Source organism: Eptatretus burgeri, chromosome 10, assembly GCF_056783735.1.
Source record: "Eptatretus burgeri isolate ZD-2024b chromosome 10, Ebu_testis_v1, whole genome shotgun sequence".
NCBI lineage: Eukaryota > Metazoa > Chordata > Myxini > Myxiniformes > Myxinidae > Eptatretus > Eptatretus burgeri.
The window spans coordinates 58,086,804-58,112,317 of record NC_140970.1 but is presented as its reverse complement, the minus strand read 5'-3'; the positions used below and the strand labels follow the sequence as shown (position 1 = coordinate 58,112,317).

At 47.1% G+C, this 25,514-nt stretch overlaps 1 protein-coding gene across 1 annotated transcript in view; it reads left to right on the top strand.

Moving 5' to 3' along the window:
• Window positions 1-25,514, top strand: part of LOC147018649 (uncharacterized) — a 119,928-nt gene that overhangs the window by 71,480 nt on the left and 22,934 nt on the right. The window contains exon 12 of the mRNA XM_085898531.1: window positions 2,927-3,008. Coding sequence (XP_085754657.1) covers window positions 2,927-3,008 — 82 coding nt within the window. The remainder of the gene's footprint in view (window positions 1-2,926; window positions 3,009-25,514) is intronic.

The following is a 25,514-nucleotide window of genomic DNA, read 5'->3' as shown; positions in this document are numbered from 1 at the left end:
TTCCATTTTTCAACTTTGATTGTAGCAGGTTTATTCAATACCAAGATGGGTGGATGTGATGATATTTCATGATGGGATGATAAAAACAGCTCAATCACTGGTCTTAAGTTGTTTTTTTATTTTTTTTAAATATGCGTATAAAAACAAAGAAAATTAAAATAAATAAGTAATAAATGCCATTTGAAATGCTGCTGATGAAAGTGTTCCAGTTGGTAATGTGCCAGATAATCAAGCTTTACCTGCATATACTTGAACACTGCATGGGGTAAGGTGTTCTCTGATCACTCTAGTTTGCTGTGTAATTGTTGTGGTCGAGGATATTGTTACGGTTCTAAGAACCGTATGCATACAACAGACAGTTGTCCCGAGTTAGTTATTCCATTAGTATATGTGCAGATAGATCCCTTCCTTGTGTGTAGTGGGAAGACATGGGGGGGGGGTGCGTTGCGATGGGCTTTTAGTTAGGATTATAAATAATTTCTTCCCTTTTATTTAATTCCCCCTCTTATTGGAACGACAGCGTGACGAGTGCCTACCCAGAGACTGGTTTTCTGAGGTAGAATCCTAAGGATGGTTATAGTAGCTGCACCGCCATCCACCTTCCTCCCAGACACGGCGGTGTGGTCAGAACCTTGCCGGTGCCTGGCCGAAACCCCGCCCAGAAAGGGTGGACCACACGAAGGCCCTGACCAATCAGGATGGACTATGACGTCGGCTTTGCCATGGCTCCACCCCTAGCTCCGTGATCTATAAGTTACAAAGCAATCCTCAGAGTAGAGTGGTGATATGGGATGAAAAGGAGTTCGTGGTTGGATTTGAGAGAAGAAAGGAAGGAGTTGGATTTGGAAGTGCTTAGTGCTTGGTTGGTTCGTTGGTTGGTTGGGAAGGTTGAAGGAGGTTGCGGTAGAAGGATTGGAAGTGTGTAGTTGTTGAAGGGGGTCGTTGTTATGGAGTGTCTGCCCACGTCTCACCTCGGCGGCCCACCTGTTGTGCTGGTCTGCGCACACCTAACCTCGACCGGATCTCTCGTCGGGTCCTGTCTGCTGCCCCGTTCCCACCTTGGACTCCGCGCTCTCCACTCAAGCTCCTCCACGGAGGAGACATCCGAGACAAAAAAATCCACGGAGTACGACTGTTGTCACGTGCCGCACCACGGAGCACTCCTTCCCTCGAAACTCTCAGGTACTGAGAACTGCAACCTCAACTCCCTCCCTGGCTGCAAAAGGGTCCCCTTTTCTTTTCGTTGGGTTTGTTTTGTCTGAGAGTGTGGTGCCTGTCTTTTAAGTAAAATTGTATAAGATCTTTAACTATTGTAATTCTTGCTTTTATTATTCTCGCGGAAGTCTGCTCTGTGTCCGCTTTGGTAAGTTGCTGTATAGTTGTCGCACTACATCTCTCTCATCTTCCCCCTGCATAACGTAACCAATAAACCTTGTTCCTGTGCCACATGTTTTTCCTTACCTAGTGTAAATAAATAATCGTAGAAATGTTCCCAGCTCGTTTTTGTCTTTTCCTCCATTGGTCCAGCATGGTTCGGATCTAAGTTTAGCCGGGTCTTTATTCCCGATAATCCATTCCTTCTAGCCGGTACGTCCTTGGCAGTTCCGCTCGGCTGCATCCAATCCGGAAAGGTAGTTGGTAGCTGGTACTAACCCTAACAGCTACCGTAGTTGGTAGAGTGATTCGGTTCGGGCAAGGCGTACCGAGGGCGTGGTTCCCCGGTAGTTGAAACTGCATGGTTAATTAGGTAACTTGGTTCTCGACGAGAGGACCCTACGCCACGCGATTGAGGTATTAGCGTCCACGGTCGGTTAAGCGACCCGCCACTTCACGGAATTATCCGTGAGCGACGGCCTACAATTCCGGGGAGTCTGGTGGGAGTCGACGTAACTTCCCCCACTTAGCGGTCGTTCTCGCCACCAAACCCTGGCCCGCAACAATATTTATTAATTTCGAGTTAAGTACTACTTTTGAAAATGTTGCGCTTGTGGGTTTCTACGCCTCGTGTTGGTCGATACCCAATTGGTGAAGGCACAAACTTCGCAGAGTTTGTTTTCCCCACATTGTATTACTCCGAGTGGTTTGCTTTGTTTTACTTCTGTGCGAGTATTCCATGCTTCTTTGTTGCATCTATCCCAATGGCGGGAACGACGGCATCTCCACCCACTATTTTGTACAATTTTTTTTTTTAAAATCAAACCCTCAAAATAACACAGCAATAAATAAATCAGAAAATTTTACACTTCCCCACCACCCCTCCCTGAGGGCGCAACTTGTAACAGACCCGATATGAGATGCATAAGAAACCCAAAACCTTACCGGGGAGGTCCTTACCTCCTCCGATAAACCTTCGGTGGACACACAGGATGATGAGGGATAATCATAATGGAAAGAAAATGAACAAAATAACAGCAAGTGAAAGTGTTCGTAAATGTAAATTGGTCGATGAGGATCAGGGGTGACTTGATGAGGCCTCGCCTGCCAACAAATGGGACACACGGCGCTTGCAACTCACCAGCCAACCTCTCTCTTACCTATCCTCTTTTCCTGTCTGTTCATTACACTGTTGTTTGGCCCACTGTCAGTTCTCCCTTGCTCTTCCATGAGCCTTGCTCCTATAAAGAAAAAAAAGGTCAGAATACTGGATTTTTTCATCTAAATATTTTGGTGTGTCTAACCTTTTAATTGTCTCACAGCCTGTGGTTTTTAAACTTGACCTACAAGGATGTTTAATGCTCTTTGTGTAGTTTATGTGGTATGTGTTTAGTTTTTAAGTTCATACAGTGCTGAATGGAATTTTGATGTTATTAATCATGACAGTTTGAGTCAGAAATGTTGTGCTTTGTGGGTACCAAGTGATGTGTGTGCAGAGCTAATTACATTCACGTGATATAGTGACTCTGTGATCTGTTGTACTGTCCTGCAGGAAGAACGAAGGAACACAAATTTCTTCAAACGCATTCGGCATTTTCTTCAAAGATGTTTTCCATGTTGTCTGAAACATCAAGGTAGGAATATCAGCATTAAAAAGAGTAAAAAAAAAACCTTTGTTACATGCATGTCATCAATTTATTTTCTTGGGACAGCACTGTTGATCCATGTTCAGCTTTGCTAAAATATTGTCTGAGATTAGTGGTGATGAGTTAGTTATAGATTTAAGGACTTAGGTTGGTTGGTTTGTGCTCTTCTAAGATGTGTCCAGGCCAACCTGAGCAAACTGAAAGAGTGGCATTGCTCTCCTATGTTTGGATAACTTCTAAGAATCCTTACTTTCTGTTACCTCTATCTGTTAAATTAACACTACAAGCTCAATGTGTTGCTGATAAATGAGTTTGCCAGATGTACAATTGAGGTGCACACTTGACAAGTATTTAAAGTTTGATGAAACATTTTATGGAGTCCAAGGCATGAAAAAACAAGCAAAACGATCAGTACATGTACATACACACGTAGATACTACAGTGGCCTGCAAAGGTAATTACCCCTGATCAAGAATGCTACATTTGGATGAATTATGAATAATGTAAAACAATTTTAACATACGAGATAAAACGAAACTGTTTTAGTTGAAGGAGATTACATGCCAGGAATACCTGCAAAATAACATGTACAAATCAAAATTCACTGGTTCTAATAAATAACCTGAGGGCTGAGTAACTAACTAAACAAACCCACTCACTCAGACGACTTAAATAAAATTGCCGGCGCGAGACAGACATGCCGGGAGCGCACTCGTATGTACAGTACATCTTAACCTTAACTTACAAATTTTACACTAAACCATGGCCCAAGATCAATGGACTCTGCAAAAAGAAAGCAGTTAGCAGGGAGCCAGGCTGCTCGCATGCAGTCTCTGGCTCAAGCAATGCAGGTGGCAGGGAACGTGGCCGGCTGCTCACACGCAGTCCTAGGCCTCCCCCTTTTTAAATGAACGCAGTGAACCACCACAGTGCATGGGCTGCACAAACGCAGTTTCCGTGCCAGCTCAAGGGGCACACGCAATGAACGCAACGGATGGATGGAAACAAAGAACGGTGCACGGGCCGCCACTGCAGGCCCGTGTTGTAGCTGCCAACAGGACAGTTCTCGCAGCTTGCAAACTGTTGCTTGATGATCCTGGCGCACATGGCAATGAACAGGGGGGGGGGGAGGGGCAAAGCAAAATTGAATGGGGCAAACGCAGAATCGAGGGCAGCAGGCATGGATGGCAAAAGCAGACAAACACAGCCGGCAAATCAAGGCCGTTGCAGGCAAACACAGCCGGCAGACGAAATGGCCGGCACAGGCCTTGAAGCACCGCAGCTGCAGACGATCCGGCCGGCACAGGCCTTGCAGCAAAACAACAGCTGCCGATGAAGTGGGCCGGCCTTTGCCTTGCAGTGGAGGTTGGTGGAGGAAGTGCCGTGCTGCTGGCCACTCGGAAGGCGGGCTCGGACCTACCCTAAGGTCTCCCTCCCAACCTATCGCCTTTGCCTGTCACTGTCCATACCCACTCCCTTAATTTGTAAAAACCCAATTTAGCCCGAAACCTTTTTTTTGTTGTTTTTATTTTCATTTCTCACTTTCCCCCGATAATTTCGTCCCCTAACCCCCTTTACTGTCCTTGTTCGGCTAACCTATCGTCCCCTCGCCTACTCCCAACCCCTACGTTCCCTTCCTGGAGGGGAATGAGGGAGAGCTAGCGTCATGTGTCGAGGCCCAATTCAAGCCTCAGGATGGCCTCCCCAGACTTCAGCGATCTAACCCAAAGTGGGTCCAGCGGCCCACAACGAGAGCGAAGGGATGGATGGTGCGGAGGGGTACATTTCCTAATCTACCCTAACCATTATCTCTTAAACTACCCCGGGGCTTTCAACAAGCACCTCACGCTTAAACTATTGGTTCTAACAACCCAGATTCCCGTCGCCTGTGTTGGTGTCCTCACAATTTCGGGCCTTGCCCCCCAATTTTCTTCCCGTGCCCTCACACGGTCTCATGGCTGGGACGCGTGGCCCCCTTGACAGGCACTACCCTCTGCCGATTCTCCAGCTATGGCACCCCCGGGCACTACACTGCGTCCGAGCCTACCAGCTCCGTAAACACCGGGGAGTGCCCCCCATGGCAACTGCCCTGAAACGCTCACGTGGCAGGCTGGCTTCCCGGGCCCCTTTCCGAGGGTCACCCTTGTCCACGCGGCTAACGGCGCCCCGGGCCCCCGCATCATGCGGGCGCACTTGTGCCCACTACGCTATCCTGGCCTCCCATGGCCCATTGGCCTACTACGGCCGACTAGCCTGGTGCCCGGGGTACCCACTCAGCGATACTCACCTTTCGCAGCCACGCTCCCAACCCGTCAACAGGGCTCCTGCACCCCCTCCAAATGGGTTTCGAGCCTACTTTCCCACCAACAACAAAACGACTTCCATTTTTCAATTTCACTAACTCACTCTACACTGACCCCGGGGTCCCTTGGGCGGGAGTCACTCCTCCCCCCAATCACTCATCGCACCATGCATTCCACATTCGCTCCATTCACACAGACCCGCTGGCCTCACTCACTCAACATGACTCCACACAACTCACCAACTCTTCAACACACACACCGCTGAACTCTGCCATCCTGCTGACTACATCCCCTTACTAACTCGTGCTCCCACGTCGTCCCTTAAACTACAGCACGTTCCATTTAACACTACGTAGCTAAGCTACGTCCCCACTACACATCCAAAGTCTGTCACTGTCCCCAAAATCCTCTAAATCATTTCCCATCCTAAATCTGACTAAAATCCCTCTACCTAATCCATTCCACGGGCCCCATGAGGACTTACCCCTGCCCCATGGAGCAGGTCTAGCTAAGCGAACCCTTCCCCCTAACTAGTTGTCATCCTGTGCCCAGGCCAAGGGGATCATCCACCCCTTGCCCAGGAATCCTGTTCACCCGAAAGCAAGGCTTGCTGTTTTTTGTTTTTTTTCATCGTGCAGCACCAGCGCGGAAACTCACAACCTGCGCACCAGCGTGGCAATTCACAGCCGCGCACCTGTGGTGTGACGTCATGGCAGCTGTTCGCGTCCCTCGTCCCTCTTGGACGGTACCATCCGGCAGGGATTCACCCTCCTGCCGGATTCCAACCATACACGCAGCCATGACGTCACCCGGCGCATAAAAAAATACACAAGCCCCACGTCTCGAGGGGTTCCCCACGCGAACACGTGCTCTGCCCGTCGGAGCTTAACACACACACTCGCGTGGAGAACCCATCCGGTCCGAATTCGAAATCCTGCCTAAACTTTGTCCATCGGGGGATCGGCACATTCACCGTGCTCGTTTCCGGACCGGGCTTCACTCCCGCAAGCGCGCACGTGGCGGCCTCATGCGTTGCACAGCACGGACCTCACGCTCGCTGCTGAGTGAACCCGGCACGGTTCCCGAAACAGCTACGGCTGCTACCCGGCCCTTGTCTCTCTGTCGCCATTCCACCCACGCACCCCTGCGTGTCGCGACGCTCAGACTCCATTCCATTACACTCACCCCGGGAGACGCGGCTGCATGTTCACACATGCCGACCGACATCTCCCTCACATACCGCTCTCTTACACACATGGTCTCCCTTGCACTCGGCCATCCACTCACGCATGCCACCTCCCTCGCACACGTGGCTCCACTCACTCGCGGCCTTTCACTCACTCGAGCCTTACTCACACACCGTGCCTCACTCACACACGCGGGGGCACTCACCCGCGGTGTTTCACTCACACACGACGCGCTGGGAAGCAAGCACTCCGGCACACTCACCACCACACCACTCACACGCGGGGCTCACTCACACCTTGCACCACACACACAGGGACAACCACACTGGGGATTTGTGCCAACTCAAGGGTTTCCGGGGCCTCTATACCCCCCAAGCTCTCCGTGCACCTGTTCACAGCACTTGTCCCCTCGACCCTGCAAAGCACGACCGAACCCACCTGGTCGTGAGTCGCCTCAAGGCGGCATCCTCTCTCCCCTCGTTCCTGGAGGAGGCTATCCAGTTGCCTGCACTGGGTCACGACACAGTCCGCCTGCTCACCCCCATTAAGCCTCGCTTCCTCTGTGTGTCTTTAGTTTCTTCCACCCCGTCCAATTCAATCTCTATCTCCCGTGTCTCTATACATTTATTAGTTAATGTTGTCTCCTCGTGTCTATTAGTCTCTGCTTTTTTCTGGCGTCTTTCCCTTATCTTTACGTAGGTCAACCTTGCTTTCTCCTTAAGTCGCTCCCGTCCTTCCCTCTGTTTCACTCCTTGCTCTTTCACGATCTCCGCGTACCTCATCCTTGCTTTCCGTCTTAATTGTTCTTTTCTCTTCCTCCCAATTCCTTTCACCTCGTGTCTTATCTCCCTCGTGCATGTCTCCGTCACCCTAATTAGTTTTTCCCTCTCGGTCACCGTCACTGTTGCTTTCTCTGTCACTACCCTCGCCCAACACGTCTCCCGAACTAGTTTGTCCTTACCCGCCTCCACTGCGGCCCTGACAACCGTTGCACTACCCCCGAGCTTGTTCGTCCCCACACGTGGCGTCGCCATTTTGAGCTCCCCGGTTATTGCCTTCATGCCCGCCTGCAGGCTTCGGCCCATTTTCTGCATCTCACCCCGCATCTCTTTCATTTTGTTTTCCATTCCGTTCTTCACCTGTTGTAAATTCGCATTCATTTGATTATTCATCCTGCACACATTTGTTTTTATTTAATTCGTGCTTGTATCCATCTGCTTGTTCACTCCATCTATTTTGCGTGAGTTTCCATCTATTTTCACATTCATTTCGTTTATGGCTTGCAAAATCATTTTGAGTGCACTCGGCTGAGCCGATTCGGCCAGGATCGGGGGGTTTTGGTGGAGAGGGGGAGGGGAGGTGTCATACACCGCGGCCGCCGCCGCACCTATTTCGGGCTCTGGGTTCGGTTGGGGGGGAAATTGTTCCTGCACAACCAACATTTCCTGCTCGGGGTTTCCATCCTGGGCCATGGATTCTACACATTCTACATCCATTCCTACTACCCCTGGCTCCCTCTCGCCTTGAGACTCCATCTTATTTCTCGTAACGGGTTAATTTAAATCGCTCGTAATTTGGAGGGAATCGGGGGTCGCTCCTCTCACCCCTGGACCGATTCCCCGTGAATTTAGCTTGGAGACGGGAGAGTTTGTTTCGATCCCACTCCTGACACCAGTGTTGCGAATTCGCGCCCGCCGGCGTGCGATCGGCCGCTCGACTCGAATGGCGGCTGCCTCGCCCACCGGAACGGACAATTCTGTCGTGACCCTCTCGGAACAATGCCGGGAGCCAGTCACGGGTGGGGGTTTAACCCCACCACGACCGTGCCAATTGCCCACCCGCGCAGGATAGGGTTGCTCGCCAAATTCGGTCTACCTAAGTACCTGCGTGGATGGTCGACCGGGCGATCGTACCTCGCCGCAGGCCGACTCCGGACACGAACCGCTTAAGCGGTCCGTTCCGTGCTATCGGGATAACCGAGCGGTGTTATCGTCGGCCTCTACGGTTCCGATTAATTATCGGGCGTATTAAGCCCACTACGAACCTTTTGCGTGAAGCAGGATGGAGAGTTAATAAAGAAAAGACGAAGCAAAACGGGAAAACAGTTCACACAATGCACATTTATTACCCAGCCCACGAAAAGCACACATATACAGTCAAACAGTCAGAATGCACATATATCAATTTAAAACAAAAACAACAATGCAGAGCTACTACCGAATACGTGAATACACGGCAACACTTATACAGTTTTACTTCACAGACTGCGCCGACACCCATTTACTCAAAAGCAAAGGAAAGAAGCCACCCTCATAGGCAAGGTGGCAGACGGGCCTGTAGGCCAATATTTGCGCGGGACCTGCAGGAGCGGCCAGGTCCGGGAGACCACGGGGGTCCTACCCGTGTCCTCGTAATGAGCCGCAAAGGTGGCTGCGCGGCGGTGCCCCGACTTCGTGCTCCTTCGCGGGTTTCGTTGGCACTGCTTGGAGTGGGATGGGATCAGGGCCCCCTTTTTGCACTATCTCAGCGCGGGGGAAAGGGGGGAATTGTTGATGCCCTGGGGGAGGAGAATGGCTGGCTGGCTTGGGTCCCGCGACAAGCGATCCCACCGCGACCTCGTCGCCGACTTCCCTGCCTCGGACCCGAGCTCCTTGGCCTCCTCCCACAATTCTCCTCAGCCGACTGCAGAAACCACCTCAACGCCTTCGCCTCCCGACTCCACTCCGCTCTCCAACTTGACTTGACTGCCTCGATTCGCCTTGCGCTCGGCGCTTTATAGGCCGGCAGGAGAAAACAGTATGCAAATTCCCGGATCAGGATCACCTCGGGGGCGGAGCCACGCTCGCCGATTGGACGGAGGAAAAGGGGCGTGAAACTCCCCTGATCCTAGAACTTGCATATCTCGATTCCACGCAGAGGTGGGGCCAAGCCACCCCGCGCTTGCTAATTGGACGGATCAGAAGTGGGCGTGTAGCATTCCTGATCCGAATTTTCCCTCGGAAAGGCCGCTATTTGCACTCACGCTCGGTGCGTTTCGCTGAACGAGCCCAGGACAGCCCGACGCTCAGTGTTCACAGGTGGTGCGGGAATGGCCGTAGAAGGAGAGAGGTGAGGGTGGTGGAGGGTTTTTGGTGGTGGTTTGATGGTTATGGTGGTTGATTCAAAATAAAGATAGAACAAAAACACCTAACTCAAAGCGTCGCAGCTCGAATGAATCACAATAAATACCCTCTAAACAACGGGTTTGGGGCTAACTACACATGTACTTAAGAGATATCTCACCTGCGGGACCTGAATGGTGGTTTGCGAATTTCCACAGCCGTAACAGTATTCATGGAATACATAACCCATGCAGTCTTGAGAAGGACTTGGTGCGAGCTAACTCTTCTGTTTTTTTAATCTCTGGGCATTATGCTTTGTTTAATTCACCATGTAAAGTTCTGAGGGGGTGTGCATCATCCAAGTAATATGCGCTATATCAAATGGTCATGTAACATGTGGAAAAGGTTGAATTTCCTCTGTTGAACAGTTTTCGATGTACGGTCTTAACAAAAATTCATGGACGTACGCGATCAATTGAACTTTTGGGTTCTTGATATGCACGCGGTGTAAAAATCACTCATTGAGTGACACTTGGCAAAACAGAACAAAGTATAACAGAATTCGGTGGAGCGCATACCTGTGCCAGGCTGAACAGTTTACGTTTTGTATCCCACTGATACGCTGGATATTAATCAAAATTGAATTGGCTTATTCTTATCACCGAACCAACTCAGACCTACCTAGTTTTGTCATAACTCATTCACACCATTTTGAGATATCATGATATATAATTTTTAACCCCATTTCGGTTTTAGAAATCAAGTCAATGTTGACATTTTGACCTGAAAAAGAATTGGAGGTTGAATTCAGTGACCTGAAATGCAAATCCTCTTCAAATTTCAAGTCAATTGGATAAAAATTGACAATTTTAGAAATATGGCCTATGTTAACCTCTGTGGGGGAAATTCCAGCCACCTCAAGACAGAAAAACCTTTAGTTCAATCCAAGCTGTTTATTCAGTAACAAATAAAAGACACTCTTGTGCACAAAAGGAAGCCCACCCAGCCTGCAATGATGTTGCAAGCCAAAGACTTAACCCCACATACGATATAGCGTGTATATTTGTGGTCTCACCAGGGTGTATCTCAACAACAGTTGGAACTTTGTGGATTTTAAAATTGCAGCATGGAAGGATAAATTGGTCTGTTATGGAGCTTCCTCTGGGAGGAGGTGTGTGTGTGGGGGGGGGGGGGATGGTCATTTCTTGCTGCTGGCTTCGATGGTCATTAGACAGATAAGGTTTTGCAAGGTTTTTAACATCAGCAGAATGTGTGCATTCTGTTCTTTACTAGTTTTCCCAGCATGTTTATTAAATTATTTCTCAAAGCACTAAACTAAAGCTAATTGGCATTTTACTTTATTATGAATGCAATTAATAATTTAGTTTCCACAGTCCTCCGTTTTGTTCATCCAGAACAACCTTAGGGTTTGTTCTGCAAGGACAAACCAACTGAAAATCTAAATTTGTTGTTGGCTAACGGCAGGCTCATTTCCACCGCGTCACCCAGACTTGTGCTCTGTAGTGGGTCAACACCCCAGTGAGTGGATGCAACCCTCGGGGGCCACCACCTCCCCGTGCCGTCTCGTTCCACAGAGTTAGGGTGCCCAGGCGATCTGGAAGAAAAGAACCCTGTGCACACCAAACATATACATCCAATCGGCAATCGCCTTTTTCAATTATACTAATCAGTTTTTATTTGAGCAAGCCACTCAAATTCTTTTTCCCCTTCAGTTTTAAAGATATCTCTATTGTCCCACATTTCTTCATCACAATCATCCATCTGTTTTTTGTTCTTTAGCAACAATTGTTGAATTCTTTCAAAAGGGTTTTTGTCAGTCCCAAAGGCATGAGTGTCTACACTTTCGTATTTTTCATAAAATCCCACCGACATCGTGTCTCCACTCGATTTTACACTTGGTTCTTCATTTTCTGGGTTTTCTGGATCTTCAGGGTTGCCAGAGTTGCTCAGAGATGGTCGGTCCAGGGAAACTTCATGCGCCACCATCGTCGTCACTGTGGAAAATTTTCTCACACACACACACACACACACACACACACACACACACACACACACACACACACACACACACACACACACACACACACACACACACACACACACACACACACACACACACACACACACACACACACACACACACACACACACACACACATATATATACACACACACACACACACACACACACACACACACACACACACCGATCATTGCTCTTATGCACGCTATGATGACAACAATAGCAATTATTATTATGAGTCCAATGAATAATATGTGGAGTATCCATGTTCCCCATCCACCAAATACTCCCTTTAACCAAGATCCGAACCCTCCTTCCTTAAATTAGTCATGGAACTTTGCAGCTACCTTCCTTGCGTGTTGTACCACGTCATGGATATGCACTGTTTGACGCTACTTTAGCATATGTCCCATTTTTGCCCTTCCGGTTATCTGCCATATAATTATGGTACCATCCGGCTCTGCAATAATCAATTTCCTCAAATGGGATCACCGCTGACGGCAGTCATGTTCGTGAAGAGTGTGGTATGTGGGCACATACCCAACACTTCCCCTTATTTTCCTTCATTGCGTAATTGTGCGACAGAGTCAAAAGGGTGTTTACCCCAAACACACCTTACTCATGCAATTGGTCCCAATGTTTACCTTCTTCTGCCCTGCACACCCTGTTATGACCCATTCCTTGTTTCCCCTGCTCTCGACCTTCCAAACATCCTGTTCTCCATGGCATTCCCATAATACCCTCCCTATCTGTTATCGTCCATATTATCACAATTATGCACGTGCTAATCAGAAGCACTGCTACATATGTCATGAACCCCCCCCCCCCCCCCCGGTAACATTCTTCCCACTTGTGGGTTTCCTCTATTTTCTTTACGACTTCCTGTATGCTCTTTTGCAGTGAGATGTGCAAGTCCATGACTGCTTCCCTTCACACTTGACAGCTGTGAGACCATTAGTGACCAATCATAAGGGGCTGTCACACCTTGACGATTTAGCCAGCGTATGCCGATTTATGAAAAATTTGTCTAAAACGCTGGCACACGTCGAATACGTTATGGGTAAGTTATGTGTGCGTTAGGTGCACGCTGAAAAACACCACCATAGGTCGTATTACGCTGGTTTAAAACGTTGTACTTTTTGGTTGTCCAAAAAATTTTGCATGCTTGAAATTTTACGACGTACTCGGCGTTTGGCTTACACGTCATAAGTTGTAGGCACGTTATGCAATCGTTGACACACGTTAATTGTATGTTACTCATAAGTCGAAACACGTAGAGGTAACATTTGCGTACCCGAAACTTATTTCTAACCTATGAGTAACGTTTTGTAAGCACGCTACACGAACGTTGTTCACACTTCGCAACACGCTACTTGAAAGTTCCTCATACGTCGAAACACATCAAAGTAATGTTTAGGGTACCCGTGACTTATTTATAACCTATGAATAACTTGCTTGGGAATTATTTCGCAATGCATATACTAGACCAGTGTTTCTCAACCGGGGTTCCCCAGAACCCTAGGGTTCCGTAAGAGGTCGTGAGGGGTTCCTCGAGAAACAGTAATAAATAGGCTAATGTATTTTTGAGTAGTTTTTGTTTGTTTTAATATTCGTAACTTTACTATACATGTACGGCATATTGTTGGAAACTCCTTGGTTATTATAATATAGGCTTCAACCTCTTGTATTATTTACAATTATAACAACCATAGGGAATGTATTTAACGATGTCTATATGGCGCCAGTGTGAAACCGCCCTCACTGGTTAGTGGACGTCCTGTACGCGGAGGATTCGTGTATCATTGAGTGACTGACTCAAGTACGGGACGCATGCACGGTGTCCATCTATCTTCTCTGTGCTTCCTAGCGCGAAGTCTCTCTCTCTCTCTGTCTGTCTGTCCCTCTCTCTCTCTCCCTCTCTCCCTCTCTCCCTCTCTCTCTCACTCTCTCTCCCTCTCTCCCTCTCTCCCTCTCTCTCTCTCTCTCTCTCTCTCTGTTCTTCTGTTTACCTTTATTGCTTCAGCTTTATTTGTTTAAGTTTTGTTGATCAAGTTACATGAGGTGTGTTTTTTTTTTTTTTTTGATTTTTAAAAAGATTTTTTTTTTGTTATGTGTATTGAAACCTCGTGAGGTCTCAAACGAGCAGTATTTTTTTTTTCATTGCCAATAAATTTGACAAAAAGGGGGTCATTTTTTCCTTAAACCAGGTATCCGAAAAAAATATTATATTTACCACGTCAACGATGATAAAAATATAAAAGAGCGAGATATTAATAATGGTATATAATTTTTATGCAGGGGTTCCCTGAGACATGAAAACTATTTCAAGGGTTCCACAAGGGTAAAAAGGTTGAGAAACGCTACGCTAGACTATCGTTGGGCATAGGTTGTGGACAACTAAAACACGATAAACAATCGTTGGTATAACTTATCTATAAGTTATCGAAGCGTTCTGTGTTCATCACTAGTACATTATGCATTTGTCAAAGTCGTTTTTAATACTTTAAAAAGTAAAACAAAGAAATATTTTATCGTGGGAATGAGGAAAAAAAAATAGCCGAAAAGAACATCGAACAATGGTGCAAAGTAGTCTCCTATTCGTGGACGATAAGAGGATCCATCATCACCCACACCCTCCCCATCATGCTCACATACTACGACTGACATAGACATACTACTACTACAACTACTACTACTATTACTACTGTCACACACACCAACTGCTACTAATAGTATTACTACTACTGATACTACTGGCATTGACATCTACTCAACATGGATTCTGGAACAATGATGGGTTCCTCTTGTGAAGCCCATTTGTATATACCAATTCCCCTTAACGCTGCCAATACGCCATTACACGGTAGATGTAAGTTAGAAACACGTTCAGTAAGTGCTGTGGTCGTCCGGATGACGTCAATCTAATTCGTCTGCATACGACAATGTGCGTTTGAGATACGTTACACATAGGTTCATAGCATGTTACTCAAAGGTTAGAAGCACATTATACTTAGGTTCAAAGCATGCTACACATAGGTTAAACGCATGTTACTCATAGGTTCATAGCACGCTAGTCATTGGTTCAAGGCAATTTACAAATAGGTTCAATGCACGTTACTCATAGGTTTCAAGCATGTTAAACATAGGTTCAGAGCACGCTACTCATAGGTTAAAAGGACGTTACCCATTGGTTAAAAATTAGGTTGCGGGTATGTTAAATATTACCTTGACGTGTTTCGACTTATGAGTGACCTACAAGTAACGTGTAAACGATCGTGGAGCGTGCCAGGAACATATGACAACACATGCGGAATGTGTTAGCCATACGCCGAGTACGTCGTAAAATTTTCAGCATGCTTGAAATTTCACGACGTATTACACGTACCACGTAACATGACAGCGTACTTCATTGTTTTCCAGCCTACTCTTAACGTATACACAACTTACCTGTACCATATTTGACGTGCGCCTAGCGTTTTAGACACATTTTTCATAGGCCGGCATACGCTGGCAAAATCCTCAAGGTGTGACTGCGATGTTGACACTTCAAATTCTCAGGTGGTTATGATTTAAATCGTCGTCCGGCAAGTTCTTAACAGGCTACGCCACAAGTTCGCCGGCGATACGTTTAGCGCGCTATGCATAAGTTAAACTATCGTCGGGCATAGGTTGTGAACGCCGACAACAGGCTAAGCATTCGTTGGTTAAAGTTATCAATAACACAACGAAACGTTCTGTGCCCATTACTAATATGTTATGCATACGACCAACACGTTATGAATATGCCCAAAACTTTAAAAAAAAACATCAAAATTTCAGCGTACGCCAACGTTTTACATACATTTTTATACGTTGCCATTGCTGGCTAAAACGTCAAGGTGTGACAGGGCCCATACCTGATGGGGTCTGGTCCAACGTGCCTTGTGTGTTTTTTCCGCTTGAACACCTTGATATACACCCAGTTACTGGGCTGGATGCCGTGGTGTTCCTCCGCAGCTGGTTCTGGTAGCACTTGTTTGACCTGAGTCAAATTCTTTGACAGCGTTTGTTAAGGCAACACAAAAGTTAATCATTGTCTCATCCATCATGTGTATGTGCATCTGTTTCAAGGTTGATGGGGCGGTTACCATTGATATCAGTGCCAAAGGAATAGCCTCCAGCCATTTCAAACCTGTTTCATCACATAATTTTACAGACACTTTACCAACATTATAACCTGGTGTTGTCTTCGCAGTTAGGGTGGTGGCTTGGGATCCAAGAGTCCTGAGCTCGAGCCCCATTGGCCACCGAAACAACACCAGGGGGCTGACTCAGCCTGTCACTCCGCCGAGGTAGGCGAAATGAACACCAGTACACTGGCAATAGGGACACCGCATCAGCGTCACAGCTACGCCACAACCATCGATGCAACCAGCAGACAAAGAGGCAGCACACGATGGGAACCAACATTATGGTGTTGACAATACACACAGGTTCTACAAAAAATTTCTGCCACAGCTGTAAATCCTGGAGCGTGCCATGTTCGTAGCACTTCCTTCTGCATCCCCCGTTTGCTCATGTGGCCACTTCAATGGGCCAAAATGAGCAAGCCATGGTAAAAGATAACAGCAAATCATCCACAAACTGTACCAAGGTGGACCCTTCAGGAAGCACTCTGTCATTCAAATCTTTGTGGAGTGCTCGCGAGAACAATGTAGGGCTATCCGCAAAGCCCTGTGGCAGCACCTTCCAAGTTTACTGTACCCCTTCATCGGTAAAAGCAAACACGTTCTGCGAATCCTCATGGATTGGTATCGAGAAGATTGCACTACTTAGTCAATTGTGGTGTAACACACTGCATTGGATGGAATTGATGACAATATAGTCACTGGATTCGGTACCACAGGGTGAATTGACACTGCATTTGTTAATTGCCCTTAATTACTCCCAGTTTCTCTAATTACTCCCTGCTCAAGTAGTGCCGCGATTACTGGGACAATTCCTTTTCTGGCCTCTTCACATTGTTTGATACGGGGTAGAGGCTTGGTTTTATCCATCATAATATGCACTGGCTCCGCATCTTTTATCCTCCCTACTTCATTTGGGTGTGTAGTCCACAATTCCTTGGGCACCTGTGCTAACAAATCCTTTCTCTATCATCGATAACATTTCTCGACATGTTAGCTTATTTATCCGCTCAAAAACGGCCACAGAAACCACAAGAAGCTGTTCCCACACGTACCCTTCATTCCCTTCCACGCAATACAAATTTTGGCCCGGTACCTGACATAAATACTGTCACGTGATTGAAGGGTTTGTCGAGACATCGGCCCAATCTCCTTCGCTCTGTGTCCTTTTGCGACAATCAATGTAATATGTGGTGTTATAAGTCATGGGTTGGTACATCAAGTCGCATTGTTGTTGTGTAAATCTCACCTCCAATCCAATCCCCTCTTTACCCATCCTAAGATCAGTAGTTTCGATATTGAATTCCATACTGAGTGCATTTTGTACTTCATTTGCATAATTCACATCCCCTCCTGAAATGTCATAGTATGCTGCACAGTGTAGGGGTTCAACCCACTCTGCCATATTTTCATTGTGAGGCTCTAACCAATGTTTCATATCGGGGATTGTTTTTAACTCTGCCAAATTCTGCTCAGTTATCTCTCGGACATTTCCTTCACGTATAGGACACCAATACAAGGTAGGCCCGCTTGATCGTGATAGCATTTCTAAGGTTTCGGTTTCTTTGTTCACTGGAATATGTAATTACACTCCATTTTCTGAGCACTTTACCGTGCATCCCAAGTGACAAAGCAAATCACGTCCCAATATATTTACAAGTAAATTTGCCGCTAGTAAGAAGGCATGGTGCGCCTCCAGAGGTTATAGGAATCTTTTCAACAACACCAGTAATTCCAACCACGTTTGCACACTCGTGTGATCAACGGTTGCCATGGTTTTCGCATGGCATCCTCACCTGCTGGCATTTGTTTACACACACATGCTCACCTCCGTGTATCTGCCTGCAGCCATTCACATAATGAGTGACCTGTACCTGTATGCTCTAACATGCGACACACGTTGCCACATCTGCATGGTTGGTTTACTCACTGTTAGCTTTTACCATCAATTTTAAATCTCTCCTCTTGTGCTAATTAGCACGCGAGATACTCACCAAACACAAACCATCGCTGGCACACCGATCAACCACAAATTCCTGCCACAATCGACTGCAAAAACTCAAACCAACAACCAATGATACAACCACCCATTCACATTGATGCCATAATGGCTTTATGTTCAAAGAATTGTCGTTTTTATCTTGATCCCATGTGCACTTTGCGATCAATCGATAAAAATTGAACAATTCTTTCAGCTTCAATATATTATTTTCCAGCACAACTTAATTTCCTGATTTCATTCAGTTTTACAATTTTGTCTGCAACCAATTTCTCCCAAGTATGTCGGACACAAGCCGCTCCCAGTCCCCTCTCCATCCAGCAACTCACATGCAGCCTGCCAAACAAAGCAAATTCCTCCACTTCACAGCAGGGCATTCTTCCCCCTGCCCCATTTTTTCATTATGGTTCTGCTCCAGTGAACACGAGCAACTGTTGCTTCATTTTAACACTTCTCCATTTAGGATGTAAATTCATTTTTTTTCCTCGAAACCAAACCAGAACTCATGTCTTCTCTCCTCATGGGATCCTCCAATTCAACTATCCCTCCACTGCATCCAGCACGATGACCTCACCCGTTCATGCCTGATCTGAAGGTCAATTGTCCCAGCAATCGGCTATGCAGATACACAGCCAGGCAGAAATTGTGCCCCTTGCTCCGCACTCAAGCCTCGTGTAGATTTCATTATAGTTCTCTCACGCTTGTAACCACAATACAACTGCGTATATGTTCGACATCCACGTTGTACACCAACTTTTTGACTTTTTTTTGAGATGAACGCTTGTGCTCAATGGACACGCAAACTTTTTGAGATATTGCAATATATATATATATATATATATATATATATATATATATATATATATATATATATATATATATATATATATATATATATATATATATATATATATATATATATACACATTTCTTGAGCACAGTTGTGTGCTCCAAAAGCTGTGCCCAGATTCGGATGAAACTTGGTGGACAGGTTGGGTGTGTGACAAGGACGAATTGATTCGATTCTGGTGAAGTTCCAAATCCAGATCGGGATACGACAATTATTTAGTTTGTTATTCTTCACCGTTGATAAAAAGGGACAAAAACGATATATTGTTGCAGAGCCGGGTATCGGCCGCGAGCACGACCACATGGTGGAGCAGTAGGGTCGACTCCACCGAATACCCGGAATTTAGATCGTGCCGTTCGGAAAACTCCGAGGGTACGGGTCCCTTACCGGACCGTGAATTGTCAATAATTCCACCACGTGGTACAGGGTTATTTGCCAAGCTTCAAAATACCTGGAGATCCACATGGCGAGTTACCGAGTATTCACACCCTCGACGGCACCCGTACGAGTCGAGCCGTTAGCGTGCACAACCCGAGTGGATGGTTGCCGAGGTCCCGTCGGTCAAAATGTCCCTTCACAGCACCAACAGCCTTTATAATTCACCAACATGCGCTATGCAAAGCCAATGGAAGAAACACAGCAACGAACTGATACATTTAACAAATTTATTTATTTATAATGGGGGGAAAGGGGGGAGCACGCAAGAAGTAGAGTTATCTGACTCGAGATGCACGTATGCACAACAAAGAGCACTTAAACAATTCCTACTTAGACTGGCCCACACACAGACGCACACCCAAAAGAAACGGACCCAAAGTGGTCTTTATTATCCCTTCGGCTCGGAGGGAAGTCGAGCTGAGGGACGAGAAGATAGCAGGCTACCTGGCCGCACCGTGTGGCTCGACGTCCACACCTTCCCGGAGCACCAGTCGGCCAAGAAGCAACCAGGGCAGCCACAAGACGAGCCGTGAACCAGAGCACGCCAGCGACGAGAGGCCTTTCGCCCAGCCTCGAGAGATGCGTTTTCCCCTCCGAGCTCCAGCAGATCCTCACGCGCTCTCTCAGATCCTCTCGCTCGCGCAGATTCTGACGCTCTGGCAGATTTCCTTGCTCCCCCGATTCTGACGCTCGAGCAGATTCCCTCGCTCCCCCGATTCTGACGCTCTCCGTTCCTTTTATCTCTCGGGCGTGGTTCTCTCCTCGTGACCCGTTCTTGGGCACTGTTCGCTCCTCATGACCTGCTCTCGGGCACTGTTCGCTTGAGCGTGGCCCGTTCTCCAGTCGGTGGGCCACGACGCACTCCCTTAATTGGCGCGCTGCCAAACGAATCGGTTTATGTCCATATTTGGGAATGGAATTCCATCCCCGAACGAATTCCGAACATGCCCGCATACCAGCGAGCACGTGGAGAATGCCGGGAGCAGAGGGTTATTGTTGTTGTAGTTGGAGATGTAGGAGCCGCAGTTGTTGTGAGTGATGTAAAAACCCTAACTAAAAATAACTCGGCGCATGTACATTTTCTCCTTTACCACACCGCCAGCGTTGGAATACCAAATCCAGCGATGAGCTTGTGGGCGCTGAAATGATGAACCAGCTACCCTAAGTCGATGACTTCTTTCAAAGTCAAGGAACTTAGTAACCCATCAAACAAGGGACGGGGACCCTAACTAAAAACACACACTTACCGATATAACTGTTCTATAGGACCTGTATGTTGGGTGCTCATGGCTTCCAGATTCGTAACAATATCATATGATATTTCAAAAATGTATTGGGCCTGATATGTTCTCATGGATCAGGCATTGTGTGATGGAGGTATGCGGTCCACCGAGTGACCTTCTAGTTTTTAGCTGTTTTTGGCATGTTTAGCACATGGAAGAAGTCCAAATACAAAGTGGATGCGGTTGTCAGGTTAGGCCAGATCAGTGACTTGCTGCAGGTATCATGTAAACCTGTACTAACCTGTTCCATGGTCGGGTTGTCGGCGACTAAACCATCTCCCCCACCAGGTTTTCTGGTGAGCAGGGTGTACGAGATGGTCACCCAGGCCACCCAGATGGAGAACAAAACCTGTCAAAGGGCGGAGGAGCTCCTTGTGAGCCAACAGCCATCCATATCGAGTGCCCAACTGTGTCTGCGGACGTCATCCAGCAGTTGGGTTACTTTTTATTGGGAGGTTGGTGGCAGGATTTGCACTACGGCCACTGTAAAACCCTTCATTCCACAAAGCATTCCAGAAGCATTAAAAAAATCTGAAAATCCACTCCATGGGAGTACCGCCTGTGCAGTTTCCCTTCGCAGGGCAGCTCACCGGATGACTGGATTGGAGCAAAGCCATTGGGACACCCATTCTTTGATGATAGGAGGGAAACCACAGAGTAACATTCCCGGGTCAGATTGTGGGAGAGTGTGTCCGGGTGGTACTGAGCTGTCGTCCACCAGACTGCGGTCTCCTTGGGTTTCGGTCCCTTTGGTAGGGTGCCTGGAATGTCCTATCTCAAAGAAAGGATGATCACCTGTCTCTGTTATCATCTCTGCTCAAGCGCTTCGGCATTGGTATTGCAGCACTCTCTGAGGTTTGGAGACAGGATTGCAGCGAGATCATGGGGGGATGGTTAAACCAAATATTATTGGTCTGGTTGCTCTGATGATTACCATATCCCAAGGAGTTGCTGTAGCTGTGTCCAATAAGCTGACTCCGATGATAATTGAGGTAACACCTGTCAATGAGGGTATAATGAGACTAAGGATTCATCACTCCTTAGGTGTCATTTCCTTGGTCTCTGTATATGCTCTGACTGAGGCGATTGATCTCACCGTGAAGGACGCATTCTATGCCACGCTCGAGTCTGTGGTTGATCAGTGCCCCAGGCAAGATACACTTATAGTCTTGGGGGATTTCAATGCATCGACTGGAACTGATAGGGATGGTTATAAGATGTCTTTTGGTCCCATGGGTCTGGAACTGTGAACCTGAATCGCACTAAGTTCCTTGACTTTGAAAGAAGTCATGGACTTAGGGTAGCTGGTTCATCGTTTCAGCATCCACAAGCTCATCGCTGGATTTTGTATTCCAACGCTGGCGGTGTGGTAAAGGAGATTGACCATGTGCTCGTTGATGGTCGTTGGAGGATGATCCAGAACTGCTGCAGGGTCGACCGGAGTGCTCAGTTCTTCAATACTGACCACCGGCTTTCGTGGGGCAACTTAGCATAACAATTGTGCATTTTGTGAGGAAAGCACCAAATTTGGCACACGAGTAGCCCAACATATTATGAACAGATTTGGATATTGGGCCATCTCAAATTCAGCCGCTGATGGCTGTGGCAGCCATTTTCCACTGCCATCAAAAATTTTGAGATGGCCCAAAATCCAAATCTGTTCATAATATGATAGGCTACTCGTGTGCCAAATTTAGTGCTTTCCTCACAAAATGCACAATTGTTATGCTATATTTAGCTAAGTTGCCCCACTACTTGTTGTAGCAACTCTTAAGTTTCACCTTAAATCCAGGAGAGTCGTACCATCACAGCTGAGGCTGGATGGTGGCAAGTTCAAGGGTGAGAGGGTAGCAGAGGAGTTTGCGAACAGGCTGAGTGGAGGTTTGGGGGGTCTGGGTCAGGTCAGGTCAAGTATGGGAGCATGTTCTAGAGCAGTGTGTCAGAGGGTGTATGGGTGCCTTGGGGGATCCTGAAGAGTTGTGGAGTGCCTTCAAGACCACCGTCCTTGATGTTGCCGGGAGATGTCTTGGAACTCCCCGGAGGGTGAAGAAGAATTTTGTCTCTCAAGGGACACTGGATACCATTGACCAGAGTCTCAGGGCCAGGCTGAATGGCAGAGCTGAGCTGTTCAGGGAGCTGAGGCGTAAAACTGTACGTGCACTAAAGGTGGACAAGGAGGCCTATGTGCGAGGAATCTGTGAGGGGGTTAGATAGAGCATCACCTGTGGTCAAGTGATTCTCGTCCTGCTTCCAGGGGAATTTGTGCATTGCGTTTGTCCAAACCCATCCCTTGGTGTACTGCAGTTGGAGCAGAGGGTGATGGGCTCTTGACAGAGGAGTCCGAAGTGAAGGCCCGCTGGGCCGGTTACTATGAGTGGTTGTACCAGGCTGATCCACCAGCTGTCGAGTTGGATGTCAGGGGTGTTACAATCCCTGTTGCTGACCCTCGAATCAACTGTGGTCCACCTTCGTTTGTGGAAACACAGGCTGCGGTGAACCGGTTGAAATGTGGTAAAGCTCCAGGGATCTGTGGCATCCATGCTGAACTTCTCAAGGCTGATGGAAATGCTGCACTCGTGTCGTTGCATGCACTTCTGTGCTCTGCCTGGAACACGGGCATCATCCCAACTGACTGGAAGAGGGGCCTTGTCCGTCTCTGGAAAGGGAAGGGTGATCGCCAAGACTGCAACAACTACCGAGGGGTGACACTGCTCTCAGTGCCGAGCATGGTCTTTGCTGGGATAATTCTTGATAGGGGTTGCCACCATCTGCTTGAGCACCAGCATCCAGAGCAGTCAGGCTTTACACCGTCGAGGTCAGCGATTGACCGAATCCTTGCTGTTCAGGTCCTCACCGAACGCAGACGAGAGTTTCGGCAGGGGCTGCTTGCAGCCTATGTTGATCTCTGTAAAGCGTTCTATTCAGTGAATCGGGATGCCCTCTGGAGGATTCTTGGTCTTCGTGGAGTACCATGAAAACTGGTCGATCTGATGTCTGAACTATACTCTGGAACTGAGAGTGCTATGAGATGTGGTGGTGCCATCTCTGACTTATTATCCCGCCCCCCAGAGGGAGGGAGCGGGATATTGTAATCGTCCGGTTGGTTTGTCTGTTTGTTTCTGTCTGTTAGCAACTTTACGGCAAAACTGCTTTAGCAAACACTATCAAATTTAATCCACAGGTGGGCAATGAACCCTGGACGACCCCATTAACTTTTGGGTCCAATTGGATCAAAGGTCAAGGTCACGAAAAGATCAAAATCGTTTTTCGCTCATAATTTCGTCAAAAATGATCTGATTTACTTCAAACTAACCTTATAGTGAACCTTATTCTATTTGTCACTTATAATCCTACCCATTCCAATAGTGAAAAATTACCCCCGTGTGGGGGTGACGGTCATCTCTATCATGTTTTTTACTATCATAATCGATGAACCGTTGCCAGATATCTCCTAAAATGACAGACTAGATAGGTTTTGAAAATGGCGACTTTCACAACTTTTGTGACCTCGTGACCTTGAGCCTGACCTCGAATCCAGGAAAGAAATATGTCGTTGGGTATCACTCATCGACCTCTACCCACATACCAAATTTCATCAAGATCAGAAGTAAAAAGTTTTCTTTGTACCGGGAGGTGTTTTTGACCATCTTCCAGGTTACGTGGCGGCCAAACGGGACGGAAATTCAAAAATCTGTCCGGTTAGATACAAGATAATATTTTTAACTGTCATAATCAATAAACAGTTGCCGAATATCTTGTAGAATGGCAGACTAGATAGGTTTTGAAAATGGCGATTTTTATAAATTACGTGACCTCGTGACCTTGAGCCTGAACCCGGACAAAAGTTATATCGTTATGCAACACTCATCGACCTCTACCCACATACTAAGTTTCATGAAGATCAGAAAGAAAAATTGTTGATGGACGTACGGACATTTGGTCCGGCTTTATTAGGTCATCTCGGTGGAGATGACCTAAAAATGCATATTTGTGAAGATCGGTAGGGTCTGAAGTTTTGGGGGTCATGGGCATCGGTTAAAATTACAAATTTTCCATTAAAACTAAAACATGGTTACGAAAATACAACTTTACAGGAAAATGGCTGGCTCAAACACTATCAAATTGTATCCACAGGTGGGTAATGAACCTTGGACGACCCCATTAACTTTTGGGTACAATTAGGTCAAAGGTCAAGGTCAGGTCACGAAAAGGTCAAAATCGTTTTTCGCTCATAACTTCGTCAAAAATGATCCGATTTACTTCAAACTAAGCTTATAGTGAACCCTATTCTATTTGTAACTTAAAATCCTAACAATCCTATAGTGAAAAATGCATATTTGTGAAGATCGGGGTTAAGGATGTATCAAATTTAAATTTGATCCCCAAAATAACTTTATGCCTTAAATGGGTGGGATTTGTTGTGCCTGGCACCACTTGTTTCCAGTTGTGACTGGAGTTCGTCAGGGGTGTGCACTGGCCTCCACACTTTTCAGCACTTGTATGGACTGGATTCTGGGGAGGATGTCGGAGAGATCAAGCTGCGGTGCATCGTTTAGGAATGTCAACATCTCTGACCTTGATTTCGCAGATTATGCAGTCTTTTGCGGAGACTCTAGATATCCTTTTGGGGGCCCTCGGAATGCTGAATGAGAAATCAAAGCCGCTGAGATTACGGGTTTCCTGGGTCAAAACTAAGATCCAGGCTTTTGATGACATCTTGGATGCTGCTATCCTGACTGTACCTGTTTGTGGTGAGGATGTTGAAGTCGTGGAGAGATTCATTTACCTTGGCAGTGATATTCATGACTCTGCTGGTTGCTGTGAACCAGAGGTTAACAGACGGCTGGGTCGGGCCTGGGGAGTCATGGATTCACTGGATCATGGGGTGAAGCGCTGCCAGTACCTGTGCGGGAGGACGAAAGTCCGAGTGTTCTGGTCCTTGGTGCTTCCAGTGTTGCTGTATGGATGTGAGACTTGGACTCTAACCAGGGATCTGAGACGGACACTAAATTCCTTTGGTACTAGTTCTCTTCGGAGAATCCTTGGCTATCGCTAGTCAGAGTTTGTGTCAAACGAGCGGTTGCTGAGAGAGATTCAAATGAGATTAGTTACCTGCATAGTCC